At 42.7% G+C, this 27,443-nt stretch overlaps 1 protein-coding gene and 1 long non-coding RNA gene across 7 annotated transcripts in view; one reads left to right on the top strand and one right to left on the bottom strand.

The window, feature by feature from the left end:
- LOC129207980 (uncharacterized) overlaps window positions 1-2,797 on the bottom strand; it is a 4,938-nt gene extending 2,141 nt beyond the window's left edge. The window contains exon 1 of the long non-coding RNA XR_008577638.1: window positions 2,650-2,797. This is a non-coding gene — a long non-coding RNA (uncharacterized LOC129207980). The remainder of the gene's footprint in view (window positions 1-2,649) is intronic.
- Window positions 1,931-27,443, top strand: SEPHS1 (selenophosphate synthetase 1). 6 transcript variants are annotated; one of them, XM_054829872.1, is made up of 9 exons: window positions 1,931-2,050; window positions 5,152-5,413; window positions 8,451-8,554; window positions 13,328-13,435; window positions 14,535-14,689; window positions 15,491-15,581; window positions 18,962-19,061; window positions 20,605-20,817; window positions 26,121-27,443. In XM_054829872.1, the coding sequence occupies exons 2-9, from the start codon at window positions 5,221-5,223 to the stop codon at window positions 26,333-26,335; spliced, it is 1,179 nt and encodes a 392-aa protein (XP_054685847.1). In that variant the 5' UTR covers window positions 1,931-2,050; window positions 5,152-5,220; the 3' UTR covers window positions 26,336-27,443. The 6 variants fall into 6 exon arrangements, with proteins under 6 accessions (XP_054685847.1, XP_054685867.1, XP_054685885.1 ...); XM_054829892.1 differs by lacking the exon at window positions 1,931-2,050 and adding an exon at window positions 2,807-2,931; XM_054829910.1 differs by lacking the exon at window positions 1,931-2,050 and adding an exon at window positions 2,807-2,982 and having other exon boundaries at window positions 14,568-14,689.

Here is a 27,443-nt window from a genome sequence, read left to right as displayed (position 1 = left end):
AAATTAATTATACAAATAATATTAGGGACTTCCTCAAGGTGCTTGGTGCCGGGAGCTCCCATGCACCTCTGGTCCTCTGCATCGTGGTCCAGGGGCGCTACGTTCGCTCAGAGATAAAAAGAGTAATTAAAATCGAGCAAGAAAAGCAACATTTTAATTTCTTCTCTTTCTGCTGGTTTTTAGGCAGGACTTTTTCCAAGATGGTTGCACAAAAGGCAATCTTTGAATTAACGGGCAATTAGTTAATTAGGTACTTAATCGCAAATTACAAGCAGCAAACTGCCTTTTTTATCTATTTGGCAATGTAAAAAGGGGCCCTATGCTGTCCGTAACACCAAAATCCCCTCCTTTCTGGGGAAAACTTGACTTGCATGTAAAGCAAGACAAGTTTTAAGTTAGAATCATTTCATTTTTGGCTTTAATTGGTTGGGAAAAGGGGCTGTAGAAGCAAGGAAACCACTTTGAGGTAGTAAAACAAACCGAGAAGACACTGGGAATCAGACCTGTTAATGATTTGTCAGATTCCAGTGATTTATGTATGAAATGTATAAGAAAAAATGGGATGCTTTGCAAATCGGTGATGGAAAAGGGTTGACTTAGGCAAATACTCTCAGACAAGAAACAATGTCCTGGTTGAAGGGGTGCTTAAAACGCAGCGCAGCTTTCCAGGGCTGCACTGAACTCATCACCACCTGCTTAAAACCAAGATTACATGTTTTTTGAAGTGTGTTCCAACCCAGATTTGGGGGGGAAAAAAAAGACACCCAGCCAGGTAGCAGCACTCGTGCTGCGGTAACTGCAGCCTCCGAGGGCCACGCACCGATGGAGACCCTCAGGGACAATACTGAGGGCTCCTCCGGTTCCCCAGGGCCACGGTCTTGGCTCTGCATCCAGAAAAATTTAATATTGGCCAATTTTTGCCCAGCATCAAGTCCACCTGACCCCCTCGGTTACTTTCTTGCCCGGCTTTTGGGTATAACATCGATCAAATGTGACTTTTTGTCCAGTTTCTGGGCAAGAGTCAGCACTGGTGGAGCTGTGGGTTTCTCTCACGCAAGCCATGAAAAGTGCAGAGTCTCCTCAGCTCCAGCTACATTTTCTCCCCCAAAATGCTCCCGAACCCAACATTTTGGCTATTCACGGACAACATCTTGGAGCAGTTAATTTCACAGAGAGACCTGGGCTTTAGCGAGGCAACGTGCAGTTCGGCCAGCGGGGTTTCTGCACCCCAGGAGCTATCGCCGCACACCTGCACAAAGCATCCCGGCGGCTGGGACGCAAGGAGGACTCGAAACGAGCCCCTTGGTCTGTCCTCGCCCTCACCACTCTAAGATTGCTCTTAAACCCCGTTTCAAAACCTAGACTGCACCTCGGTATTACGCTTCCTCCCGAGGGCGAGCACCCACAACTAGGATGCATCCCCCCACCCGTGTCCAGCCACGCGGTGCAACACTTGCAACCCGCCCAGCAGCTCCGGGAGCAGGGGTGGTGGTTGAGTGGCCCCACTGTGCCGCTCTCCTGCCCCCCCCCCCCCAAAAAAAAAGCGAGGGGCTTGCAGCGGGGAGCAGCACCCGCCCACTCCCCAAGGGGCTGCACCCCCTTTCGCGTGGCGCGTAGCGCACAAACCCCACCCGCGTGGAGCGCTGCGCTACGGGGGGGTGGTTGGGGGGTGGTGTGTGTGCAAAGCAACCTGCTCCTGCAGCCCACGCGTGCACGGTCACGGCGGGGGGGGGGGGGAGAGCGTGTGCAACAAGTCGCTTTGCAACAGGGCGCGCGCCAGCGCCGCGCGGACGGGAACGCGCGCGGGGGGGTGGAAGGGGAGAGCGCTGCGCGCGCGCGGCTGTCGAAGGGGAGGGGGCGGGGAGCGTGCGCGCGCGGCGCGGAGCGGGGAGGCGGGGGGGGAGGTTTAACCCCCCCGTGCCCGGCGGCGGCCGCGGCGGCGGCATTTCTATTCAGGCGGCGCTGAGGGAGCCCGGCGCGCCCGGTGCATTGTGGGACTGGGCTGGGAGTCCCGTTCGCGGGAGGAGGCGGAGGGCGAGGAGGCGAGCCGGTAAGAGGGAGACCTGAGGAGGGAGGGAGGGAGGAGGAGGAGGAGGGGGGGTGGGGGTGCAAGGCGGGGAGATTTAAAGGGGAATTCGCCTCCGCCGTTACGCCGGGCCGGGCGCGGGGGGCGGCCCGGCGACGCCGGGGCGCGGGCTGCCCGCCTGGCCCCGGGCCCCGCCGCCCTCCCTCAGCCCGGCCCCGGGGGAAGGGCGGGGGAAGAGGGAGGGGGGGTGCACGCCTCACCGCGCCGCCGCCGCGGCCGCTTTAAAAAAATCCGGCGCCGGCAATGGACGGGTTAAATTTTTCGCCCGCCGACATTTTTTTTTTTTCCCTTTTTTCCCTCCTTCCACCTCACACCCCCCCCCCCCCTTCCCCTCCCTCCCCCTCACGGAGCCGCGGCGGCGGCGGCTGCGGGGTGGGGGGGCGCGGGCGCGCGCGCCCAACGTTTCACCGGCCGCCTCGTGCGCGCGCGCCCTGGGGCTGGCGGCTCGTGCCGCCGCCTGCAAACCCTGCCTCCGCCAGCAAGGGGTTAACCCCGCCCCGCTGACATCTTACCTGCACGCACGTGTGCCCCGGACCCGTGTGGGGGTGCGTGGGGTCACTTACCCGTGGCTAAGCCGCCCCCCCGCCGCGGGGTTTGCCCTCTCCGGAGTAAGGAAAAGGGGCTTGCTGCGTGCGCGGCTCCTCTCTGCACGCAGCGAGCCGGGCTGCTCTTCCTCCACCCCCGCCTTCTCCTCCTCCTCTCGGGCTGCACAAAGAGCAACTGTGAAGGCCCTGGCTTGCCTTTAAAGGCAGCGGCTGGAAATTTAAGGTGTCCCAGAGCCATGTCTCTCCGCAGCGCTCCTCGCCGCACTCCGTGGATAAATGGTTGTTGCAGTTCCTCACCTTGTAGGTCTCAGGCGGTTGGGTTGCTGTTAATCGCGCTTGGGTTGGTTTGGGGTAGGTACCTGGCTCTAGTTCTTTCTCGCTCTCCCCTTTTGCTCCTGTGCTCTCCTCTCTCTGCTCTTTAGGGAGGCAAGGGTTAAACTTTAGTTTTTAATATTTATTATGCCATTCTTTTAAAGTAAGAAACATCTGGGTTAGGAGATGTTTTCTTCTACTGGGGAGGGATGCTTAACGCACAGATTGCATGCCTGCATAGACTGCCAGCAGTCCCAAGAAACTTGGTCTTGCAAGGAAGGTTGCTCCCATGGCAGTCTGCGAAATACATAGTTGCATGTAGCTTTATTGAGATCTTAATTAAAAAGTTATTGTGTTCTTGCACGGTGGATGTTTTCCATTAAATAAAATCGTCTTGTTTGTTTCAATATTTGTTTTCAAACCAGGGAACATAATTTACTGTGTCTTACAGTTCTCAAGACTGGAAAAAGTTCCTGGTAGGCTGTGGCCTCTGAGTCCTCTCCTAGATGAGTAGGTAGGGGGTGCTAAGCATATTGCAATTGCTAGCTAGATGAGGGAAAATGTTTCCCTTGTGGGGCAAGCTGCTTTTTATAAATTTCTGGAATTAATTAGAATGAAGTGTTAAAAAAGAATGAAGGGGGGAAAAAAATTCCCTATCCTTGAAAAGCTTTTGTCTCCCGTTTCTGTTGACAGGTTGTTTTCCAGACACTATTTTTTTTTTTTTCTGATTGCAAGTGCTTAATGTCTTGCATTGGGAGACAACAGCTACGAACCGAATTCATTGCTCATCCAAGACACGTTCTTGTAACTAGAGTTTGGATTACTGCCCGAGCCTGGGCTTTGGAAGATTTGTTTTAAATAAGTGCCACGCCTCCCAGAGAAGGAGGGAAAGTACTGTAAAGGGGAGCTGGGCTTTGCATCAGAAGTTCTCAGAGAGCTTAAAACTTCAATTCCTATGAAGTATATTCAATAAATTAGTAGACTTAAAGGTTTATGGAACGGACATACTTGTTAATAAGTGTTGTACAGGGGAGATCAGTTGCACAGCCTGTAGATTTACTTCTTCCTTACGTTTGGTGCTGTTGAACTAAGCAAATACCAGTCACTTGCATTCGTTCTTTTGCTTTTCAGCTTAACCCCCTAACAGCATGACCATCAGTATCAGATTTTGTCAGCGATGCTGCTGAACTCCGTTCTTGTTGTTAGACAGGATCCTTGCTTTCTAAGAAACTACTGCAGACAGGTTGTTTTTAGTAATTCCTGAAAACTTCTTCTCTGAGAAAGATGAATTGCATTTTATCACGGCCATTCCTGTTCAGAAGTCAGTGTCTCGGTTAGGCCTCTTATTAGTTTTGGAGTGTGGTGTATGTGAGTCAGAGTGGAAAAACGTTCTAAAATTAGACGTGCATTGTTAAGAATTTTATTAAATGAGTTGCATCAGTGTCTTTTTACATTACCATTTTAATGGGCAATTCTCTCCATTGTCAGTATTGTTAGCTGACTAAAAAAGGGCTGGAGAGGCAAGAAACTTTTCAACATTTTTATGTCTACGAACATACTAAAAGGTGAACTGACGTGTTTGTAGGTAAACCAGTCTGCTTAAATACGGCCTCTTTGTTCTTCTGTTACCTGTACTAACAGAACACCCAGCTTGCGTTTTCCCCCAAGGACAACAGGTGTATTACGGAGTTTCAGCTTCTTACATCAGAACTGAAGCAGACCCATTATTTGAAAAGCATCTTATTTTTTGCAATTAATATGTTAATGGCTAAAATTATGACCCTGCACTGAGCTGAGTACAAACAGATGTCTCTGCTGAGCATGTTGCAGGATCAGGGCCCAGGTTGCCTTTTGGAAATCTGCCTCCGTGCTCTGGGATCTATTATTTCTTTCATTACCTCTGTGTTAAATGAGGTCGGTAAGTGTGTTAGATTCTTTTTTTTTTAATGAAAAACTTATGCAGCATATCTGGAAAAGAAATTCATTCTCTGATTTGCCTGGCATAATTATAGTTTTAAATGTAGGAAGAGGAGTCATTGCTTTGTAGTCTTAGAGAAATGAGTTGTGTGAGATGTGCCCATCTCTCTTAACAAGTGAACAACGACATCGAGTGCTTTCTTTTTAACTTGCTCTGTGTGGAAAACCTGTTGTCTTGCAGGTCCTAGGAATTTCTAATGTTCCAAATTTTTTTTTTTTTTTTTTAATTAGACTGATCAGCAGAGAAACTGATACCGTTGCTCTGGGTTGGGAAAGGCCAGCAGTCTGTGCGAGAGAACCATGTCTGTTCGGGAGTCATTTAACCCAGAAAGTTACGAACTGGACAAGAGCTTCCGTCTGACCCGATTCACTGAACTGAAAGGCACAGGCTGCAAAGTGCCACAGGATGTCTTACAGAAACTGCTTGAATCTTTACAAGAAAACCATTTTCAGGAAGATGAACAGTTCCTGGGGGCAGTTATGCCCAGGCTGGGTAAGTGGTTGCTCCTCTAGACACGTGTGGTACTTCTGTTTGGTCTGCTTAGTGACATGATCTCATTTGCAGTTTGTTTAGTCAGTTTGAAAATTGCATGTTGTATAATGCATGCGTAGCATGCAGAAATCTGAAGAATGAATCTCGTGTTGTCATTTATTTGCATCTGGGATGCAAGAATATTATTTTAATTATTTAACATCCTGCAGTGTGCTCAACAACAAAGAAGAATCAGTCATGAATGGCCATTGTGATAGGTGTTAGTCTCCTTCCTTTCCCCAGTAGATGCTTTGCAAACTGAAGTCGTATCAATTTCTAGACTTCTATATTAATACATTGCCTTTGAAAATTTATGCAATGAATTTTATACAATTAGATGACTCACAGGTGAAGTTCCCCTCTCCCTCCCCTCCCCTCTGTTCCTGGGCCAGAGAAAGTGAGCAAGAGAAAACTTTTTTGCTTCAGCTGACTGGGAGCATATTGGTTCACAGTTGTCATTTTTACTTTCAGTCCTTTCGTTGTTCCCCACTCTTTTTTGCTCACCCATAGAAGCTGCCTGGGAAAGGCTGTCTTTCCAAGACCTCTGTGTTCTTGCCAGCTTCACTTTTTGGTATTTGCACAATGATGCAAGCAATAAGGGAAAACAACCTGCACAAGCCACCTACATGGGGAACAGGGTGAATGTATACCAGCTACTGTACGTAATATTGATATAGATAAATTAATATAGATAATGTGTTTAATGACACTTCTAATTCTGTTTGTCTGTTTACTCAGCCCTGCATATTCAATGTCTGCTTTGCAGTGCAGAATGGATTTTTTTCCTCAACTTAGGAATATCAATGTAGTATTTATTCTGAAGTTATTTAATTATCAATTTAGTGTCCAATAACCTTATTTAAAATTATTTTAACATTGCTAATTGTCTATTAGCGGGCTAACAGGGTGCAACCCATTATTCTGGTAGAGATTGAATTCAGTGAGAGATTAGTAAGGAGCCCATGTTCTTGCTTAAACAATGGCGATCTTTGTATGAAATATCTAAGCAGCAATTGTGTGTGGAGCTGGGGTGGCACTATAATTTAATATTCCCTAATGAAGGACACTTCCAGCTGCTTTTATCCCCAAATTGCTATTTATATGTTTTTTCTAAATTAAATAGGTTGTTCACAACAGCATTTCAATTTGGCAAATTTCTAAAATCAGTAGTAGTTTGTTTTAGATTTAATTATCTAGCTGTTTTTTTTTTCTCTTATAAACTTACAGGCTCTAAACAGTAATGGAACTGCTAATAGATTTTTCTTCTCCAGCTATATGAAAAGGTAAAAAAGTAGACTAATGCCATCAATATGTAGGTGTGATGTTATGTAACAGGAAATCTGTTAGTAATAGAAGGTGAAGAGTTCAAGTCTCTTAAAAATACGCTTTTTGTGGTGAGTATCCCTTTAACAAATGTGTCTTCAGATAAGTTTGGTGTGATTTGCCTCTGATGCCTTGTGCTTAAAAGGTATAGACAGGTAACTTTAGAGCCTGTGCATATGCACCATGCTTTTGAGATGCAGTCAAGAGAGAGTTGCCAATAGCAGGCTCAAGCTCGCTCCTTTTTAGTTCTGCAAGTGATGTTACCCAGAGCAATCTTAAATATGGCTGTGAGTATATCCATGGGTAAGAAACTGCAAGTCTGACATTAATTCTCAGAGCTGTTATGGACCTTGAAATCACTGTTTTCAGTCACCTCTCTGAACAGATTCACTTATTTAGTCAGTCCTTTTGGGGGGGGAACAGAAAGGTAGCCTCAGATGGACCGTCATGGCCCCTTGGCCCATCTGTCAAGCAGCGCTTACGCCGAAGTTGTGGAAAACCGCACAAGTGAAATCAGTCTTGCAGCATTGTGGCATGACTAGGTGAACAAAGGGCAAACCAGCTCCTATACATGAGCCACCTCTGCGTAACTGCTTATATGCACTTCCCTGGAGACACTGGACATCATGCATCGTGGCTTGGTAGCTTCTGCAGAGGATGAGCAACCTTAAATTCCTGCTTGTGAGCTTCTGTCAGTATCCCTTCTCTTCCGAGGCAAGATGTCCTTCTGTACAGGACACTGCCAAATACTGGCTTGTAGCTCTTGCTAGGTAGTGTGTTTCATTAATACATGGGGAAAAGCTACTGTGTGGCATCTGCTCCCTGAAAACGGGTTGTTTGAAGACTCTTACCCTGTGAGGTATGCAGAGTAATTCTAGGCAGCTTGCTGCCAGCTTAAGAAGGAGGTAAGCTACCTGCCATTGCCACAAGGCACGAGGATATCGTTTCAGCTGGCATGTTGTGATATGTCACCTGTCACTTTTGTGCAGGGTCTTGCATTGCAGCAAATGCCTGGAGGTTTTAATATCACGTATTCTGTTTGAAATACCCACTGTCAGCGTGGTGTTGTGTTTTTCTCAAAGGAGTTTCCCTGTCTAGCAGGTTGTCTCGCTGCCTTTCAGCCTCACAGAAATAAGGTGAGGTTAACACAATTGCAGAAGCTCCAAGTGGATGAATCATCTTTTGCCAAGGGCCTAGGCTGTGACTTGTGGCATTCTTTTTGTTCCTCCTGAAGTGAGGAAATGCCCTTTATGAGAGGGTATGTCTTTTTCAAACCGTCACTATGTTTTTGTTGAGATGGGACTGAGGAAAACTATTTGCTTTCGACAGTATCAATTCACTAGTTCCTCCTAACTTTAAATGTACATACATACAACCACACATGTTCTTAAAAGCAATGCACTATTATTATGCTGCAACAAACCATAGAACATTGTAGTTTAGTTCTTGCTTTCAGCCATTTGCACTTCTGTTCTGCTCCAGTCAGGAGTCCTCATTCTTTGCTTGGTTTTCCTCCTATTTGTGCTCCGTGCTTTCTCTAAGGAAGGAATTTGCCATGTCTGTTTAGGCAATATTGTGAGTTGTACTTCACAGATGTGTTTTTTAAGTGCTTTTGTTAAGAGCAACAGCTAATTAAGGGCAAAATTACCTCACTGATGGATTTCTGTCTTTGCAGGAATTGGAATGGACACTTGCGTTATTCCATTAAGACATGGAGGTTTGTCGTTGGTCCAGACGACGGATTATATTTATCCTATTGTGGATGATCCTTATATGATGGTAAGCTGGCTAAACTTAACTGCTAGCTGTATTGCTGATTTGATTTGTGCTTCTTACTTACCAATTTGATGGCAGTTCTGACCGTTTTTTCTAGATGTGCAGCGCTAATTGTTTGATTAACTGCATCCAGAGTCTTTCCTAAATATGCGTGAAGAGGGAAAGACATACTTTCATCCTGTAATCTTTTCCATGTTGGCCAGGAATGCTGCAGTGCTGCTTTCTATAAGTGAAGGTTGGGAGAACTGCCACCTTTAATTCAAATTTCCCTCTCTCTCTTGTTCTGTGGGATTTGGCTTGAAAAGCCCAAAAGGGGGGGAGAAAGAGCTGCCTGTGAAGCACCAGACAGTAAACTCCATTTACAAGCAGAACTGCATTGTAATTGGCCTTTTTTGAGGTTCTGAAATAACCAGGTACATGTTAGAACTGGAAATGCCTAAATTACAGTAGTTGGCAATAGCATCTGGCAACTTCAGAGTGCTTTATGAACACCAGTTTTCTCGTCGTACTACCTCCGCTTGCAGATGGATAAGGTGAAATGACTTGTTGGAAGTTGCGTGCTCTTTGACTTCGGTTCCTTCTGTGTCTGTATTTCATTTAGTCCGTGTCAGTAGAGATTCCTCTGTGGTGTTACATGTGGCAGTGTTCAGTACTGACTTGAACAGAAGATCATAGGGAAACAAATGAACTTTAAAAAAGGACTTAGTAAAGCTGTGAGGAGTTCTATGGGAGGTGTTAGTTAAATGAAAGTTAAGAAATGCTCAAATTCATGTTTCCTGTGATTTGAATGTGACTGCTTTAAGGCATGCTTTTACTGCTGTTTATATGATTGCATGCTTTATTTGCTGTTGTTGGTTCATTGTTTGCTCTGCGAGACCTGTTGGGTAGGTTTTGGACACACAGTTTGAGATTGGGACCAACTCTTTCTTTTTTTCTTTTTAGCATGCTTGACCAGGTGTTGTGCACATATGCAAGCCTAGCACCTTTGATTTCTGTTCCAGAAGAGCTCTCTTTCTGCAAACTGAGCAACCAAGATCTCAGGCTGGCCTCTGGAGTACAGAGTTGTTGAGCTCTCCTGAGAAATTTTATTCAAGTGGCTTGCTTTAATATCATGTGGGAACTCATCAGCGACCAGAGAAAAAAATATATATATGTTGTTGGAGAGCTGTGTTCAAGTATTATCAGCTGAGAAACTCTTTTCTCACCTTGTAACAAAAACTTGTGGGACAGCGTGGGAAGGCTGTGGTGAAGAGGGAGGGTTGTTTTGTTTGGAGATACAAAGAGTCTAAGATGCCGCAGGAGCGGATGGATGTGCCTGTGCCCAGATGAAGTTTAGGCCAGTGTGGTAGGAGTGGAATGTAAATTTGGCCTTAGTCCAACTTCAGTGGTTTCATCATAGTTACAGTCTATACTGTGATGCACCAGCAGCTGTAACTTTGTTGCTTTCTAAGTCCTTCACTTTTCATTCTTGTCAACGTTCATTTTAATGTGGTGGCTTGCCACTTCCCAATCTGCAGGTGTGTATTTCTTCTTAAAAAGCTGAGAACAGGGATTCTGTCACAATCCTTCTTGCTGATACCTGTAGTGATGATCCAGTAGGGTTGGAGCTGCTGTATCTTCTACTCGGACCTCTCCCTCTTGGGTACTAGAGTATGTGGGAGCAATGTAGATTGCCATTTTCTTGTGTGGACCAACATGAGTTGGAGGACGATCAAATACAGTTTGCCATGGGATTTATGGATGGGTGTTAAGAGCAGAGGAATGGTGGGACTCAGGAATTTTGAGTTTGCGTCCAGACTACAGAGTGTGCTCTGGACTGCTCCAGTTGAGACAGGCGGCTGCTGCCCTGTTTCTCCAGTTGTTTTTTTCCCCCTATTTTTGGTCTAGACTCCCCCTGGCCCCTGATGCCTGTTGTTACCAATCTCTGTTCTTGTTACCACTTAGATGTGGTACACACTCTGCTTCTTGCTCTTCTGTGCTGTCTCCTTGCCAAGTCAATTCGAGCCTGATTTTGGGTGGGTGTTCCCTAATTTAGAGTCTCTTTGTTTCTCTGTGCACAGTGTCTACCTGCAGCTCCTTATCTGATCTCTCTTCTAGTTGTGGGGAGAGGAAGCAAGGAGGGAAAGCCAAATGTACACGTGGACTCCAAGCTGGGTTCTGTCACAGAAAGGATTAGAAAACGGCTGAGGGAGGCAAAACTGCATGTGGACTCAGCTGAACTTCAGATTTCTGCTTCAGAAAACAGCTTTCTCTTGCTCTGTCGCTGCCTATTTTAAAACAAAATTCTGCAGTTATATGCAAAAACCCTCTTCCTTCTTTTCCCCTTTCACCTCTGGCTTTGTTCTTGAAAATACTTGATCCATGTTGTCCGAAGTATCCCTAGGATGTACACCTGTAAAATCTGTATCCAGCATAGGACTTTTCAGCTTAAATGGTTTGATATTGGAAAAGTTACAAGCAATTGAAAATAGGTTTCATAGTAAGTATCCAGCCACTGATAATAGAACTGGTACTGGCCCCTGTTGTGGCACTGTGGAGACACCTTTTTGAGTACAGGAGCAGGAAACTGGCTGGTTTGAGAGTGGACTTCCTTCCCTCTCGATTCCAGGGGCCTTTTGTTGTGCTATTTTAAGAAGAACCTTCACTCAAGATAGGGGCAGGGGTCTGATACTTCATCCTTTGCCCAGATAAATAGTTCTTAATATTGCAAATAAATACTTGTGTTTCAGGGGGACTAAGCAAGCGGTCAGGTAGCATGCAGGACCCACCCAGGCTCACCCCTGTTTGTGAATCCCATCATGTTTATCGGTGTTCGCAAGCCATGTATTGTTCCCTCTACTACTTCAGACTTGAGACTTGTATTCCTTGAATTTGTTTCTGTAGTGGTTTTGCCAGTTGGCAGAAGTGGTGTTAGACTGACCTCTGACTACTAGAACAGAGAGCTGTTGTCAGTGTGGTTTTAAAAACTTATCTGTCATTCCTAAGAGGGCATAAACCAGCAGTTTACTTGGTAAATACTGAAGATAGCGGAGAATGGTTTGATAGTTCCCTTCCGGAAAAGGAAAATGGCAGGCATTAGTGTTCTTAAACATCTAGAAATTTAACAGCCAGTATCCATCAAACCATGCAGTACTCAGCTCACTCCTCTCGTAATAGTTTAAGATTTAAATGATTAAAACATATTCCAGTTCCAAATATAAGGGATTCCCCTGATGCCACTGGAAGCTCTTGAATTTATGAAAAACTGGATTATATTTAATTGTGATTTGGAGGTGTTATTTCCTGTCATCTGCGAGTGAGGGAACTGCCTGAAAACATTAATTTTTACCAAAATCCTGGATGTGTGATTAGACAGTAAGGTTTTGGGAATGTGTTTAAAAGCCATACCCACTACCCCCCCCCCCCCCCAATAAACCTGTCTTCCAGCAAAGGCATATTTCTGTAGTCCAAATTGTGTCAAATAAGCATGTTGTTTTTATCACAGTGGTGTTGTCTCTGAACTTTTTAAAAAACACAGATTTAAAATCATTAAACCAGATGTTGGTTACAGTTCTGCAGCTGTAAACCTAAAACAATTTTAATAAAATGCATGGAGTCTTCCAGAGTAACACAACATAATTTGTCCTGTGTTTTAAAATTATCTTGCCATCTCTTAGGGCATATCCTATATCAGAAAGTTCTGCATCTTCATCAGGAGACTTGATGTCTCATCTGCGCTGGGTCCGCACCCCAACTAACCCTGACTCGGATCCATTAATTTAGTAGAATTAGTAGTAGCTAAGCTCATGTGATGCAAGGGATCCCTTCTCAGTCCTGTCAGCTTCACGACTTCTTAGGGGAATCTTTAGCAAGCAACCAGGTGTCTTGGACAAATTTTTGCTAGTGGAGATGTTCACACACCCAAAAGTCAATAAAAATGTATGTGCTGTACCAAAAGTCAGCCTTATCTTGTCACTTGTTCAAGTGACAGAGTAGGCACATCTCCCTCACTGTACAAGTGGTGGGGGACAGCCGTCTCCCCATAGTAGCTGTGCATGTTCCTAGGTGGTGACAAGGCCAGCTTCTGGGACCCCTGAGCTCCTTAACCCCAGCATGTGCTATCTCCTGCAGACAGCTTTTTATTGACATCCCAACAGAAAAAGCACCCCAATGTGCTGTGTGCTGGCAGCACAACTCTGTCCTCCAGGAAGAAGAGTACTCTCAAAAAAATTTAGGAATGTAGATGTGGCCTCCAGGGTAGTGCAGAAGAACAAACGACTTTTTCAACGAGGTCCCTGTCTCCTACGTATCCTGATGCAAAAGAGGTACAGCAATAGAGGGTTTTCGGATTGGCTTCCTAGCAGTTGTGAATTACATACCATGGTTGTCTTCATCAGTGTGTGCAGTTTTGTGCTGGAATAAAGGTAATGGGAATGTATCAGATTAAGTAAACTGAGCTTGTTATCAAAGCTAGACTTTGTCAAGCTTAACTTCAGCCTCTGAAACTAAGCATCCAGTCTAAACCCAGTGTGGGAGTCCTGTGTAGTCAGTGAGTGTGTTGACCAAGACAGCCTGGATGAATTCTCTCCTTAGCTGTAAAGGGAACAGATATCTGCATGTTGCATGAAATGGATCATACCACATCTTTATCTGGGTTTCTTAATGCAGGAGCCTGTGAAATAGGCAGCTGTCTCAGAGTGCGGACTCATGCTGCAAGCTTTGTTCATTACAGGTGTTTGTCTGAACATTCACAAACACTCCTGCAGATTTTTTTTTCTGTCTTTCCTTCTCTTTCAGGGACGGATAGCGTGTGCCAATGTCCTAAGTGACCTTTATGCCATGGGGGTCACAGAATGCGACAACATGTTGATGCTCCTTGGAATCAGCAATAAAATGACAGATAGGGTAAGATTTTTGGTACTTACTTTTGAAGGAAGACCCAAACAGCTAAACATGCTTAGAATGTATTTACTCTTAGAGTATTTTCTCCTCAAAGTTTGAACCCTTTTAAAGAAGAGATGGTTTTATTGAATGTCTCAGTTCATAGTATGGGTCCTGCCTTTGCCTCATAAACATTCTGAGTCACTTGCTAAAAGTTCAGGTTTTTATGGCATTGTAATCTGCTGCTGCTAATACCTTCATCCCCACCAAAATGGGGTCCCTGCTTCTGTCAATTCAGGACAATATTACTCCAAGACAGCATTTGATTATCAATTCCTGTATCAGTCTGGATAGATACTTCTGGTTTGTTTATGCCAGCTTTGTAACATCCCTCTGAAGCAGAAGAAACTGAAATAGATTGCTTTTCTTTTTTTCTCTCCTTTTCGTCTCTCTCTCCTTTTCGTCTCTCTCTCCTTTTCGTCTCTCTCTCCTTTTCGTCTCTCTCTCCTTTTCGTCTCTCTCTCCTTTTCGTCTCTCTCTCCTTTTCGTCTCTCTCTCCTTTTCGTCTCTCTCTCCTTTTCGTCTCTCTCTCCTTTTCGTCTCTCTCTCCTTTTCGTCTCTCTTTTTTTTTTTTTTTTCCTCCCTCTCTTTTTTTTCCTCCTCTCGAAGAGACCGGCATGTTTGTTTTGCTCTAGCAAAAAGGGATGTTTATCCTTAGAAGGAAATAAGTTGAAACTTTACAGGTTAGTGGCAGCCAAATGCAGCTTGACTTAACTTTGCATTATTGCACTGCACTGCTGTAGCTGTCTGTACCTGATTACAACAGCAGGATAGTTGTTCTGAGTTTCCAGAACTCTGATTTCTTTACTTTTATATGACCTTTCGAGGAATGTTTTTTCAACATAAGAATGTCTCTTCACCTCTTTTACAAAGAGCTGTAAAACCATAGCTCTATGAGATAACACGCAATTTTCAGGAGGCTAACCTCTTCCTAAGTCTGGCTTTTCTGTCATGAACTGTTCACCACAAGGGCATTTGGCTTGAGTGATTAAAAGCCCTGGACCAGTCTTGAAATGACGAGCACTGCTGTGTATGGAACTCTGACTTCTGTTTTGATCTCTAGGAAAGAGACAAAGTGATGCCTCTAATTATCCAGGGTTTCAAAGATGCAGCAGAAGAGGCGGGAACATCTGTTACTGGTGGCCAAACAGTGTTAAATCCCTGGATTGTTTTAGGAGGAGTGGCCACGACAGTCTGTCAGCCTAATGAATTTATAATGTAAGTTAAATCGCTAAACAGTCAAAGGCACTGGTCTGAAGGGATACGGTAAAAATCCTTTAAATACCATGTTGTGATCTTGTGATCTGTCTCCTGCTGAATAAAGCAGTACCTTCTCCTGCTTGCATTTGTCCTTAGCGCTCAACAGATGCCACATCTCTTTTGTACATATTCGCTTTTTTAAACAGGATGTCCTTTTACTTCTCCCCACCACCCCTCCTGCCCCCATTATCTTTTGATCCTATTCTCCTTTTGACAGGAGAGTTAAGCTTTAACCTTTAAAGGTATTGAAGACTGTTTTGGGACACAAATACATACTAAACCATCTCCCAATTATCCTATTAATGGCTGTAGAGAACTACAGAATTGCTGTGTTTACAGCATTCTGTCCATTTAACAGTAGCTGATTTTGAATGTCCCACTGACATGTTACACTGTACAAAGGAATTTGTGTGTGATCCTAGTGATGGTTATCTTACGCCTTGAGTAACAAAGGACAATTTTTTCACTATCCTATCTTATGTCTCCAGTAAATTGCAAGAAAAGATTTAATTTTATGTGTGTCTGACTGCAAGCATTGTTCTATTCCGAGAAAGAAGGATTAGCGCTTTTAAGTAAGTTTGCAGCTTTTTGCTCAATAATATCCTATGGCAATGAATCCCAAAGGGTAATTCTGCAATTAGTCAGTTTTTTAACTGTGCAACAAGATATGTGGATCTGTGAAAACATAATTATCAGCATTTATTCCTAATAACGTGTGTGAATCTCACTGTGTAATTAATACGAATTCTTTGTTTTCAGGCCAGACAATGCAGTGCCAGGAGATGTGCTTGTATTAACTAAACCCTTGGGAACACAAGTGGCTGTAGCTGTTCACCAGTGGCTAGATATTGTGAGTACACCGCAAAAAAAGAAACAGGGAAGAGGCATGCAAGTTAAAGGTGACCTTCCTCATTCCCTCAAACCCTCAAAATGACAAAGTTCAGCAGTGTAATAAGTACACTGAAGGCTCATCTGGGAATGATCTACCACTTGTTTCTCCTCCTTCCTCCTTGGTGTGTCAGCCGTACCTGCTTATGTGCAAAACTCTTTTGGAATCAAGACAGTTTACTATTTTTGTGCTTAGTGAGCCCATCTTAATTGCATCTAATTCTTAGTTAGTTCTTGGGCATTGCTGTAGTAAACAAAATTGTTTACTAACAGAACAACAGACTAGCACCCTGGGTAAAATTATGCCTTACTCCACCTGCCAAAGTAATTGGCAAAAGCTTATTGATGGCAATTAGGCCAAGATTGCTGTCTGTGTTCATGGGCTTTCTGCTTGTGTACATGGAAATATATCTACGTTTCACATGTATTACCCTGTGCATTCAGTAAGAATATTTCTAGCGGCATTATGTATGTAGACATACTTCCATCTGTTACTTCAGGCAAAAATGTAACTACTGAACTGAAAAGTGACTGCAAAATTGGCATCTGCTTATGTTGTCTGGCTCCCTGTACGTGTCTTCAGAATTCTAACTGCTCAGTTTACACTTTTAAAAAGATGTATCTCTTCCACTTTTGGGACTACTGAGCCAATAGACTGGCAGAGGAGTAAGCTGGAATCTGCTTTGTCTTGGCTGTTGGCCACACATTGTCAGATGAATTCTAATTCCAAAGCCTGTGTTAGCAAAAGTGGGAGAGAACCAGCTTAAACCTTCATTGGTGTCTGAAGCATGAGCAACAAGATAAAAAAAAAAAACCCAACCAAAAAACATTTTTCTCCTTCATAGGGTTTGACCTAGCAGTTTTGACCTCTGCAGAATCCCGCAATCAGATGTAAGGATCAGAGTCTCAGATGATCTTGATGTTGTTTCACTTCATTTTCACAAGACACTAGTTTTATAGTATGTTTTGTGGCCATAATCTTACTTCTTAACATATCTGTTATTGTACTGACAAACAGACTTGCAAGTTAAGGATGTTCTGAATTTCCACATATTTCAGGTACTTCTAATTTCCTTGACTGTCAGCCAGAAACACTTTCTGGTCTGATAAATGACGACAGCAAGGAAATCAATCCTCCTATTATGTGTAAACAGAATATATCTTTGATTGTGGTAGGAAAATTTCTGAGTAGCAGTGCTGCCTTTTCTTCAGCTTTGTTTTGTGAAAGTAGGGAAAGTGAAACTAAAATTACCCATCACAAATCCACCCATAAATCAGATTTTGGTAGGAGATTTGACTTTGTATTGAAAAGTATGTGGGAGAAGGTATATAGTACAGCAATTTTATGTATAGTCAAGAAAGAAAAACTGGAGTGTAGAGATATGTGGCTGCAAAACAGATTAAAAAAGGTCAAGCTAAAAGCTGAGGTGTTTAAACAGAGTGGTAGCGAATGAGTTCCTGGTGACGAGTGAAAGGACGATCCAAATGGAGGCAAAATTTGTCCTCCTTGTTTGGTTGCTGCCAGCATTGTTGCAGCCAAGCCCCAGCTGTGTTGCTGGCAGCAGCTGCCATGGGGTGCAAAGGAAGAGAATGCAAAGAGCCTGCAGGGAGCTGGGCCCCTCGGGGCCCCAGGGAACCAGGTCAGGGATGTGCTAGGGGTGATGAAGCTGTTTGTTTGCTGTGGTTTTGGCTGCCAGACTGCTGATGTGGACTGATGAGGCTGGTCCACAGCTGGGAACTGGCATCCCTTTGCCTTTTCCTCTTTCAGCTGAAAAGCACAAAAGAGGTTGCTGTGATGTGCCCCTTCAGAAGGGGTTTTCTAGCCCTTGCTGTTGTCTGCAGACCTTGCCCATTTGGAAATTTAAGCTTGCTGTTAAAAGTTGTTTGGGGATTTTTGTGAGTTTTTCTGCCTTTGTTTCCTCTCTACGAACCCCAGTATCTGATTGCTGTCGTGGAGATGAATTTGCATCTAATTTGTATCCTACCTGTGTTTGTGGCTCTTCTAGCCTCAGCCTTGAGTTCTGCTTCCACCTCATTTGTGATTTCTATTCCCATCATCTGACTGGTTTCTATCCTATGATCAGCCTCAGAACTGTGTTTTTGAAAACTAAGGCAGAATGACTGCTCAAGTTTTTCAGTCATACCCACAGTAAGAATAATCACTATTCTGTCCCCTCTCTAATAGCCTCATTTATTTTTTTCTTTTACTTGCTCTTTCTCTTACTTAATTGATCAGACCCAGTTCAACCTAATTTCAGAAGCTCTGATCTTACTGCTGTACTTCCTTGGTCTTTAACAAATGATTTGTTTTGGCTGACCAGTCTCTTTCCCCTTCTTGCCATTTCTGATTTGTCTCTTACACCCCTCAAAGTCAGCACTCATGTTAAGGATAAGAGCCCCTTTGACAAGATCCTTCTCCACTGCAGCGCCATATACTAATTCTTAGTCGTTTTTGCACCATTGGTTTAGTAAGTTTATTCTATGCATTTATTCTGTGGAATGGCAGTGTAGGCATTGTGGCATAAAAAAAATCCCATTTTTGTTTACTTTCAGTTATCTGTAACTTTTATTTCCATTGCAAAAAAAGAAGAAAATTAAACCAGTTTGTAGTGTTGCTCTTAACAGCTAAATGGTTGCTTTGTTTCATTCTGGATCTGGAATTACTTCAGCTTTGAATGAAACAATAGCCCTTTATAAAGGTACCATTTCCTAAATTGTTCTGAGACCCCTTTGGGATGAAAAGCATTGCTTAGCATGGGATGGAGACATGAGTTCATACAAGACACTGGAGAATGAGTGGAAGGAGATGCTGATATTAAACTGCAATGGATGCTTATGAAACTGCCTTAATTCTAACTCAACAGAGTGATTACATCCTGCCTTAGCATACGTTCCTCAGACCTGGACTTGTGGGTATCAGTGGCCTTTCTCAATCAAAGTGTCAAGATGTGAAATCAAGAATTTTCTGTTAAAAAATGAAGAAGCCAGAGATTACAAATCTCAACATCTAGCAACAAAGTTCTTTTCATTTGGCTGTGGAGTTCAATCCAGAGTTGCCTTTGCCCTAGGGTAGGTTATTCCACTCCACTCTGCTGCTGAAAGCAAGATTTGAGGTGCTTAGTGCCTAATAGATCTTTAAATGAACTTCGCTACTTCACTTAGGTACAGCAGAGTAAGGCACACACTTACTGTTGAACCTTTTGTCCCTCTTTGAGTTTAAAAAAAAAAAATAAAGGACAAATACATTTTGGCAGAAGGATTTTTTTTTTTTTAAGTGCTAAGGGTGTGCTTTAAAATATACAGCTGAAAATCTAAAATAATCATCTTTATTTCGTCCATTAGCCAGAAAAGTGGAATAAAATCAAACTAGTGGTAACGCAAGAAGATGTAGAACTAGCATACCAGGAAGCAATGATGAATATGGCACGACTGAACAGAACAGGTAAGAAGAGATGCGTGTCTTGGGGGGATGGAGGGGAGGTTGTGGGTTTTTCCAATTCCATACTTAATTCCATTTTGCTGCCATGGGGAAATGTGACACAGCCACTTTATCCCTTCCTTCTGCCCCATGTTTCTGCTGTTCAGTGTTTGTGAAGCAAGGAAATTAAAATCAAACACCCTCTTTTAATTATACAGCAAAAACACAAATGTTGCTGGAGATGATTATGACTCATGTGAGTGCTGCGAGTAACATCCGAGCGAGTTAGAGGATGTTTTAAAGGGAAATATATTGGATTTGTTCCTTCTTATCTTCTGTGCCTAGAGAACTCGTGAGGCCTTGACTGTAATAACGTTAAAAAAAAAAATCGAAATAGGCTAAAAAAGGAAAAGCTCTTCATTTTTGTACACTTCAATTTTTTTTTAATTTTTGTCATGTTATGTGCTTCCCAGAGTGTGGAATATGTAGCATGTGTTTTCTTTTCTTTTTTACCCCTACCCTCATCCGTTTCTGTGGAGTTTTCTTATTTTTAGTAGGGGGAAGGTTCTCCTTTTATCCTACAAATTTTAATCCAGGATTTCCCTCTTTGAACAAAGTATCTTTGGAGGAGCAGAGAATTTAATTAGACGTTTCCTTACTTACTTCTCAGTCAAAGGAACAGGGATAGTTAAATATCTCTTCACCCATTTATTCAGTTTTTGTTTGGTATTCGTTATGTCATCCCACTGGTTTTTCATTCTTTCACAAAGTCTTCCAGGAAAAATAAATGTCCAGGATTGTCTTACAGAAAAGAACTCGGTCCTGCTCATGTATTGGGAAGCACCAAAGAAGGGCAAAGCATTCGTGGTTTTGTTTTTTTCCACTCACTCTTGTCAGGCACCTCTGACAACACTTAAATATTCTTAACTGGAGCTATTGTCCTGCATGCAGAGGTGCCCTTCTCCCACCCAGGGCTCTGTAGTTACAAATGCCCAAGAATTTCATGAATGTGTAGGTGGAGAGGCTGGGGCCCTTCCCCTACAACCTGCAGGCTTTGTTCTTAAGCTCTTAAACTAAGTGTCGGGAACTTAAGTTCTGATGTGATTGTTTTACAGAGGGGCAAGGAAAGAGATGTGAGAAAATTGACCCAGGATGAGTCTGGTCCTTGCCCATAATGAAACAAAGCTGAGCTCAGAATCTCTCTGGCCCTCAACTTTGGGAAGTTTGAAGCTGGAGCAAACCCTTGTTTCTTAGACTGCTAATAAAAATTAGTAGCACATGTCTAATAGAGCTTGCTCATAAATATAACTTTGGTGCTGGATTTTCAGCATGATTTAATACCTTAAATACAAGTTGAATTTTTTGAGGGTTACATGCAGTATTGGTGAATTCCAGTTCCCTTCAAGCATGGTTTTTTTATTACTATTAATTTAAACAGTAACCCAACCTGATTCAAATTAAAGGTATGCAACTTCATTCAACTGCACACAATATTATTGAAGTATTGCTTTTCTTGAATTTTTTTTTCTGATTTGTTTGTGGTTCTTCCCCCCTCCCTCTCTTGTAGCTGCTGGACTCATGCACACTTTCAATGCACATGCGGCTACAGACATCACGGGATTTGGAATCCTGGGGCACGCACAAAACCTTGCCAAGCAGCAGCGAAACGAGGTGTCCTTTGTTATTCATAACCTTCCTGTTCTCGCTAAGATGGCTGCTGTCAGTAAGGCTTGTGGCAATATGTTTGGCCTCATGCACGGGACTTGTCCAGAAACTTCAGGTAGGTGACAGTTGTACCGCCCTCTTCCTTTCCTACACCTCCACATTAGAATTTAATAACATTTCAAATGTACAAATCATGTGCTTTGCATTCAGTTGGTTTGGCATGTCGCCACACTAATGAGCCTTAGCCACACAACTGTTCACAATTAACTTTTTCAGTCTAACTTCCAAACCACCATCCTATTGTGAATGCCTTCTACTTCCTTCTGAAATGCCATTATCGCTGTTTCTAGAACATTTTGCAGTTAGAAGTTAGTGATGATTCTGAATTCTTTTGAAACCTATTTTTCTCTTAGCTGTTAACTCCAGAACAGTGAATATCTGAAAATCCCAGCACAGCTGACACAGTTTTCTCAAAGGTAAAGCCATCTGCAATAGGTTTGCCAGTCAAATGAGTGGTTTTTTGTTTCTCATTATGAATATGTGTGAAGTTTAGTGCTGAATGGGCCAGTCTCAGCAAATGAGGCCGCCTCTGTCCACAGCATACAGACATCCAAGAATATAGATTTTTCTCCCTTACATATATGAAATCTGACTTTAAGGTACTGTGACTAGCAGAAAAACAAACAAACAAAAAGCAAAAAAACCCACCCCAAAATCAAACCAAAAAAAGAATTTGGTTTCCAACCCATTCATTACTTGAGTTCTCTATTTAATAAAGCTGCTACTTGCAGTGACAATGAATGCAACAGGTGGGTACTGAAAACTGGGCTATGAACACCACGTTCATGTCAGATAAACAGTTAAACAGTCGTCAGGTGACAAGAACTTCTGATGTGTGAGAGTTGCCTTACTATTCATTGTAGGCCACTTTGCTGACTAGCGTGATCACTGTCTTCTGCTGGAAGTATCTATACTTTATTTTCCCCTTGAATCTTCTGCCCTATTCCATTTTGGTTTTCGTCTTTAATCTGACCATTCTTTCTGTTTGGTAAATGGAGAAGATGTAGCAACAAATCTGTCTTTCCTCTTATTTCTCCACCCTCTTCCTGCTCTCCAAAAGTATTATCCAAGTTCTCTGTAGTTCACAGCAGAGGGGGCCTCTTGAAGCAAAATAGCCCGAAGATCTGGAAAGAAGCATCAGTGAGAGCCATAAACTTTTTCCCCTTGTGAATACACAACTTACCATGATCTGCTGAATTGTTCCTCAGCCATCTGCGTTTAAACAGACCTCTGTCCTACAGAGACCGTATGGCTCAGATAATCTGTAATAGGATATGGGACATGAACCCTTTCAAGAGTTCAAATCCAGCGTCAGTCAGCAGAGACCAGAAATGTCTGGTGGCAGTTTGGCAAGCTGTGTCAATGGGGTTGGTAGTACCAGACAGATTCTTACTACCCAGGAGTCCACATACCCAGAGTGCTAGGAGCATTTGTTATCAGTTGCAAAAAGTCTAAAAAATACATGGACACAGAGCTGGAACTGCAAGATGCTCTTCCAAGTGAGTGTCTGTGGCAGAGGTTTGTATAGCAGTTGGCATGGGAATGGTTTAAGCTGCAAACTGAGCACTTGAGTCCTCCAAGCTACACATGTTGCACCCTGAGGATATCCAGTTCTGTCTTTTCACTGAAGGAATGTAAAACGGTGCAGATGTACGCACTGCTGTGAGAGAACTCAGAAGTGGAAAATGGTCGACTTCAGAATCTCTTTTGGGACTGAGAGCAAGAGGTGTCTTTGAAACACAGAACAGCTTACATTTCCACACAGATGATCGAAAAACCAGCAAGACGTATCTGGTTATTTGTGAACTTCGGGTGCCTCAAAACATGTATATTTGATTTCATCACATTAGAGGTGGCTATAGGGATTTGTTCCAGGGCAGTATCTGCCAGATATTAGAAAGATCCATAGCCATGTGGACACAACAGCTCTGGTCTGAAAGCTGTATAACCGCAGTCCCATAGGCTCTAGGCTTACACTGGATAGCCTGATACATTGCACCAGCGTCTATTAGCTTGGGCATGGTGTGCTGGGATGGCTGGTTAGCATTCAGACCCAGGCTGTTTGCACACTTTGTGTCTGGGGTTGATTTATATGAAGACAAGCGTCTGTCTTGCTGCGCCTCTACATCCAGTTGTGAGAATGCCTTTTGCGGGGCTGTTCATACTGTAATATAGAGACGTTCTTTCTCTGTTGTCTTACACTTCCAGAAATGCTCTGTCTGTAGCTTCTTCGTTTGTGAACAGATGTTTTCAGCAGAGTGGGCAGGCAATGAGAAATTTACTGGAAAACTATTTGAATGGATTTTAAGGCTGTTGTGTTTTTTTCCAGTGTGCATTTGCTGGGCACCTGTTGACAAAAGTCAGTGTTGGAAAGATCTATTATGTCATCTGTTCCATCCTCCAGGCGTTCTTCCTTATGGTGTATTTTCTTAAAATTGCACTTTCACATGATTTTGCAGTCTCTTTTGGGTAACTCTTTGGTAATGGTTAAAGTTACAGTCAGGCAGTTAATTTCAAAAGAATTAATTATGTTTATTAGACTGGCTACTTACAGAAACAAGTTACAAAATGACTCTGTATAGGATAGTCATGCATGTGTGTATTTTTGCCAGTCCTAATAGCTTTTGAAACTGTGGACTGCTGTTGGCCAAGTTTTTTAGTGTAGTAGAGGTATCTCAACAACTCAGTGTTTGTGAAAATTTTGTGTAAATAGGCAGATGGGTAGAAAAGAAGGGCTGTGTTAGTGCCTGACTAGAGGCAAGGCTAATGATCTCATCTTTTTGTTAGTCATTGTGGGAGAAAGCCATTAGTAGGAGCAAGGACTCTTGGTTTCAATTCATGAACTGTTTGTATCCCTGCTCTTCACTGCAAAGCTTTGTCTAGTCTGCTTTTGAAGTTTTCTGTCAAGCTCCCCGCTTGCACTAGAACAGTTAAAACCAACAATGTGCAAAACCTCTTACCAAAAAACCCCTTAGACATTTACAACGGTAAGCCAGTACCATTCTAACCAGCACAAGTATCTGTGTCCTTTCAACCACCAAAGGAGCATGCAACAATCTCTCAAACCACCACGGCCACTCATTCCTTCCATCTGCAGCCTATTTGTTTTTGTTTTCAGTGGTGGCTGATGCAGACCTCAAAAACTTGGTACACCATGAAATGCTGCTTGCTTCAGTGCAGAGCGGCACTGCTGCTTCATTTTCCGCAGGCACGTTGCATCAACTTAAGCTCCTGGTGGTCTTGACCTTGTGCAGGTGAAGACTTCTTGTAGTTGTCCATGCAAAAAAACCCCTAGCAGCTGCGAATGCCAGTTACAGACTAGAGTACGTAGTAGAAAACCTTAGGGTTTAAAGGGACTGGTCAGTCTACCAGAGAAATAATTATAATCTCTGCAGACAGGAATCCTACTACTGATGGAGAGTAGCCCATAGCCTTTATTAAGGGTTATTGATCAAATTGCGGGACACAGCCAGCAGGTGGGAAGTGATTTCTTTTTCTTTTTTTTTTTTTTTTAATTGGAAACTGGGATTTTGTACATTTTTTTCTGATCTTGCCAAAGAGCGTTAACAGAGTATGCGTACAAGTGATACAAAATTGCAGAAAGAGAGCATGTGGGAAAGAGATAATTGAGCAAAGGTTATTCTTGTGCTCGCTCTTTGCCTTTTTCACCATACTTCTACTCCTCCCTTCTGGCTAGTTAGCATGTTCTCTGCGCTACCACTTGTAAACCTCTTTCCTGATTTGCTTGCAGCATGACATAAGTTTCTCTTCAATTTGATTTAGAGCCTTCCATGGTAATGGCACATAATTCCTTTGCAATTGATTTGTTTGGAGTAGCTTAATCTTCTTAGCTTAGTCTTTCAAGCTTCTGGGATTTTTTGTTTTTGATGGAAGCACCTGGATGTTATGTTCTGAAATGTCTGAGGTAGGCGTTTTTCTAGATGGCACACTCATTTGCTTCATATAGAACCTAAAAAATAACTTTCACACTTCCACATATCCTTATAAATAATTCCTCGTCTTCAGTAGCTGTTTGAGAGGACTGTTTGCTTGGAAAAGTAACCATAAAGGTGCCCAAGGTGCAAAGAAGCTGTCCAAGGGCCACAGAGGAGGTGGTAGCACCGAGTCCAGGGTGGCTGGCTCATCAGGTGGCCCTTTTTCCCCAGGGTTGGCTTGGAGCTGGTGGCATGACTTGTGCTGCACGCTGACGCCCTTTGCCTGGATGAGAAGACTTTGGGTCAAATAACTCTTAAAGAGTAAGCAAGCCTCAGCATGTGCCCAAATTCCCATTTGCATGAATATACTCTTTTCCGTGCTCTCCAAGCATTTTCCAAACGGAGATTATATTTTAACATCTCTCACAAGAGGCTGCTGTGTGTCAGAATGCAGCACAGTATACAGACGTGCGCCACACGAGTTGCTTGTAGTGTACAATGCTTTGAGGTTTAATTAGGCATCTGTTTTTGTTGCTCTGTGGTGCATTTATGGTGCAGCATACATGTAAAAAACATAAGGGATGTAGAAAAGCTGAATAGTAATATAGAGTAGCATCAGAACATTTAATGACTTGGTCATAGCCCCCTGGAAATTTGCGCCAGAGCTGACAATGAAACTCATTCTAGGAATTCACTCGCCAAGCCCTTTCTTAGTGCTCTGGGATTCTTAGAATGGAATTGTTCTTCGGTTTAATAACTTCAAGGGTGCTTGCTAACTAGTTATTGTGCTGCTTCTGAGAAGCATTCATTAGTAAATAAAATATTTTTCAGTTGTGTCTGAGAAAAAAAGTCTTACATGAAAGGCTAAGAAAGGTTAGAAAAGTCTAAGAGGACAGGACTGTCACAGGGAGCACTGATCAAACCTGTATTTAATTTTCTGCCTCTTAAATTCTCTGTTAATAGTCCCTACTTTGATGAATGATTTCAGTGCAGGCAATGGGATTACTTGCAGAAATCAGCTGCTACCAGTATGTGGTTATAGGTAGCTGAATGTGACCTTTATCCAAGGTCAAGTGTAGAGGCACTTTGCAGTCCTCTGTTGGAAATTCACAATGCTGGTGTTGTTTCAGTATGTCATTTGTTGGCATCAGTACGATTTCCCTTTGCCAACATCTTTTGTGTGTATTTGGCTTCATTTACATACCCACTAAAAACTGAATTCAGGAACAAACTTCATTCCATAAAGCAAGAGCTCAGACTTCCACCGTGTCTTCTCCTGGAGTCCTTGGAGTTCAACAGAATCCACTGAAGTCACTGAGTGCTTGTCTAAATAGGGATTTGGCAGATCGAGATTGAAATGCTTTGCAAACAGATGTTTTAATGCTCTGCGCTTTTTTTTTTTTTTTTTTTTTTTTTTTTGCAGGAGGCCTCCTCATCTGTTTACCACGAGAACAGGCAGCACGTTTCTGTGCCGAGATCAAATCTCCAAAATACGGTGAAGGTCACCAAGCATGGATTATTGGCATTGTAGAGAAGGGCAACCGCACGGCCAGAATTATAGACAAACCACGAATCATTGAAGTCGCACCACAGGTGGCCACTCAGAACGTGAACCCGACGCCTGGTGCCACCTCTTAATATAGATGAAATAGCTGTTTGTTTTTAAATAGATCTATTCCTTTATCATCCTACAATTTAAAGAACTGTAAAAAGAAAAGAAAACTTGTTGTGTCTGCACATCTGGTGGCCTTAGGTCAGTTTATGAGTGGATACAATTAATAAAATAAAATCCATTGCCTTTTTTCCTGTTACATTAACTGAAGATGCACCTAATCTTGAGGCAGCTTCTGAGTTGAGAATTATATTGTTATCCAATACTGTTGATTCATTTTGAATCTTTAGACACTTATCTCTTGCCGCATAGGCTCTTTTTAAAGGTGCTTTCACGTAGCACAGACATTACCAGTAGTAGTGTCGAATAGCAGTTTGTGTCCTTTCATTATGTGTATATTTATCATAAGTCTAATTTTGATGCCTTGAGTGATATTCCAGAAAGGCAATAAGTTGATAAGCGACACAGTGGGTATACCCAGTAGTAAGAGGGTTGCATGATTACATTCAATCTTTGATTTTTTTTTTTTTTTTAATTTTTTTTGTAAGGTTTAGTCTTACCAAGAGCATCTACGACCCTGGGCATTGCTTGGTAGTGCACTCTGTTTAAACAAGCAAGTGCTGACTTTGCATGGAAAGCGCTTCAGAGTCGAAGGAGTCATTTTTAATATCATTATTTGTAGACCTGACAATATTTACTGTATTATCAATGATTATTTTCTTTATTGATAGTAAGGAAAAATAATTCTTTTTTTTTTTTTTTTTTGCAATGTGATTGGATGTGCTATAGTGCAACAAAGGTTTTGCAGACCAAAAGGAGGTTACTGTATAATATTCATTTACAATTCACTATATAAATAACTACACAAATAATTTTTAAATATAATCAAACTAAAATAAACCTCTGTTCTGTGGATGGTAGTGTTTAATACATTTTATATTTTGTATAGTGATTACAAGCCTTTTTTGTTTCTTTAAAATCAGCAGCTGTTTAGTATAATTCTTAGTATTATTTTGTTCTTTGCTCAAATACATTTTTGTGCACGCTTTTGTGATCTGTGTTTAAAATCTACATTGCCAACATTGCAGCTTGAACTTAAGCTTGTTATTCAAAATAAATATTTAATTTTTTTTA

Source organism: Grus americana, chromosome 1 (assembly GCF_028858705.1).
Source record: "Grus americana isolate bGruAme1 chromosome 1, bGruAme1.mat, whole genome shotgun sequence".
Taxonomy (NCBI): Eukaryota; Metazoa; Chordata; class Aves; order Gruiformes; family Gruidae; genus Grus; species Grus americana.
The sequence above is the reverse complement of the archived record's forward strand: the minus strand, read 5'-3'. Positions and strand labels throughout refer to the sequence as shown.

What these genes read in the sequence shown, in the direction of transcription:
- SEPHS1 (XM_054829872.1), top strand. Translation starts at nt 5,221, where the DNA reads ATGTCTGTTCGGGAGTCATTTAACCCAGAAAGTTACGAACTGGACAAG. An exon ending in GGCACGACTGAACAGAACAG is followed by an intron (nt 19,062 to 20,604) that starts GTAAGAAGAGAT and finishes CCTCTCTTGTAG; the next exon opens with CTGCTGGACTCATGCACACT. An exon ending in GACTTGTCCAGAAACTTCAG is followed by an intron (nt 20,818 to 26,120) that starts GTAGGTGACAGT and finishes TTTTTTTTGCAG; the next exon opens with GAGGCCTCCTCATCTGTTTA.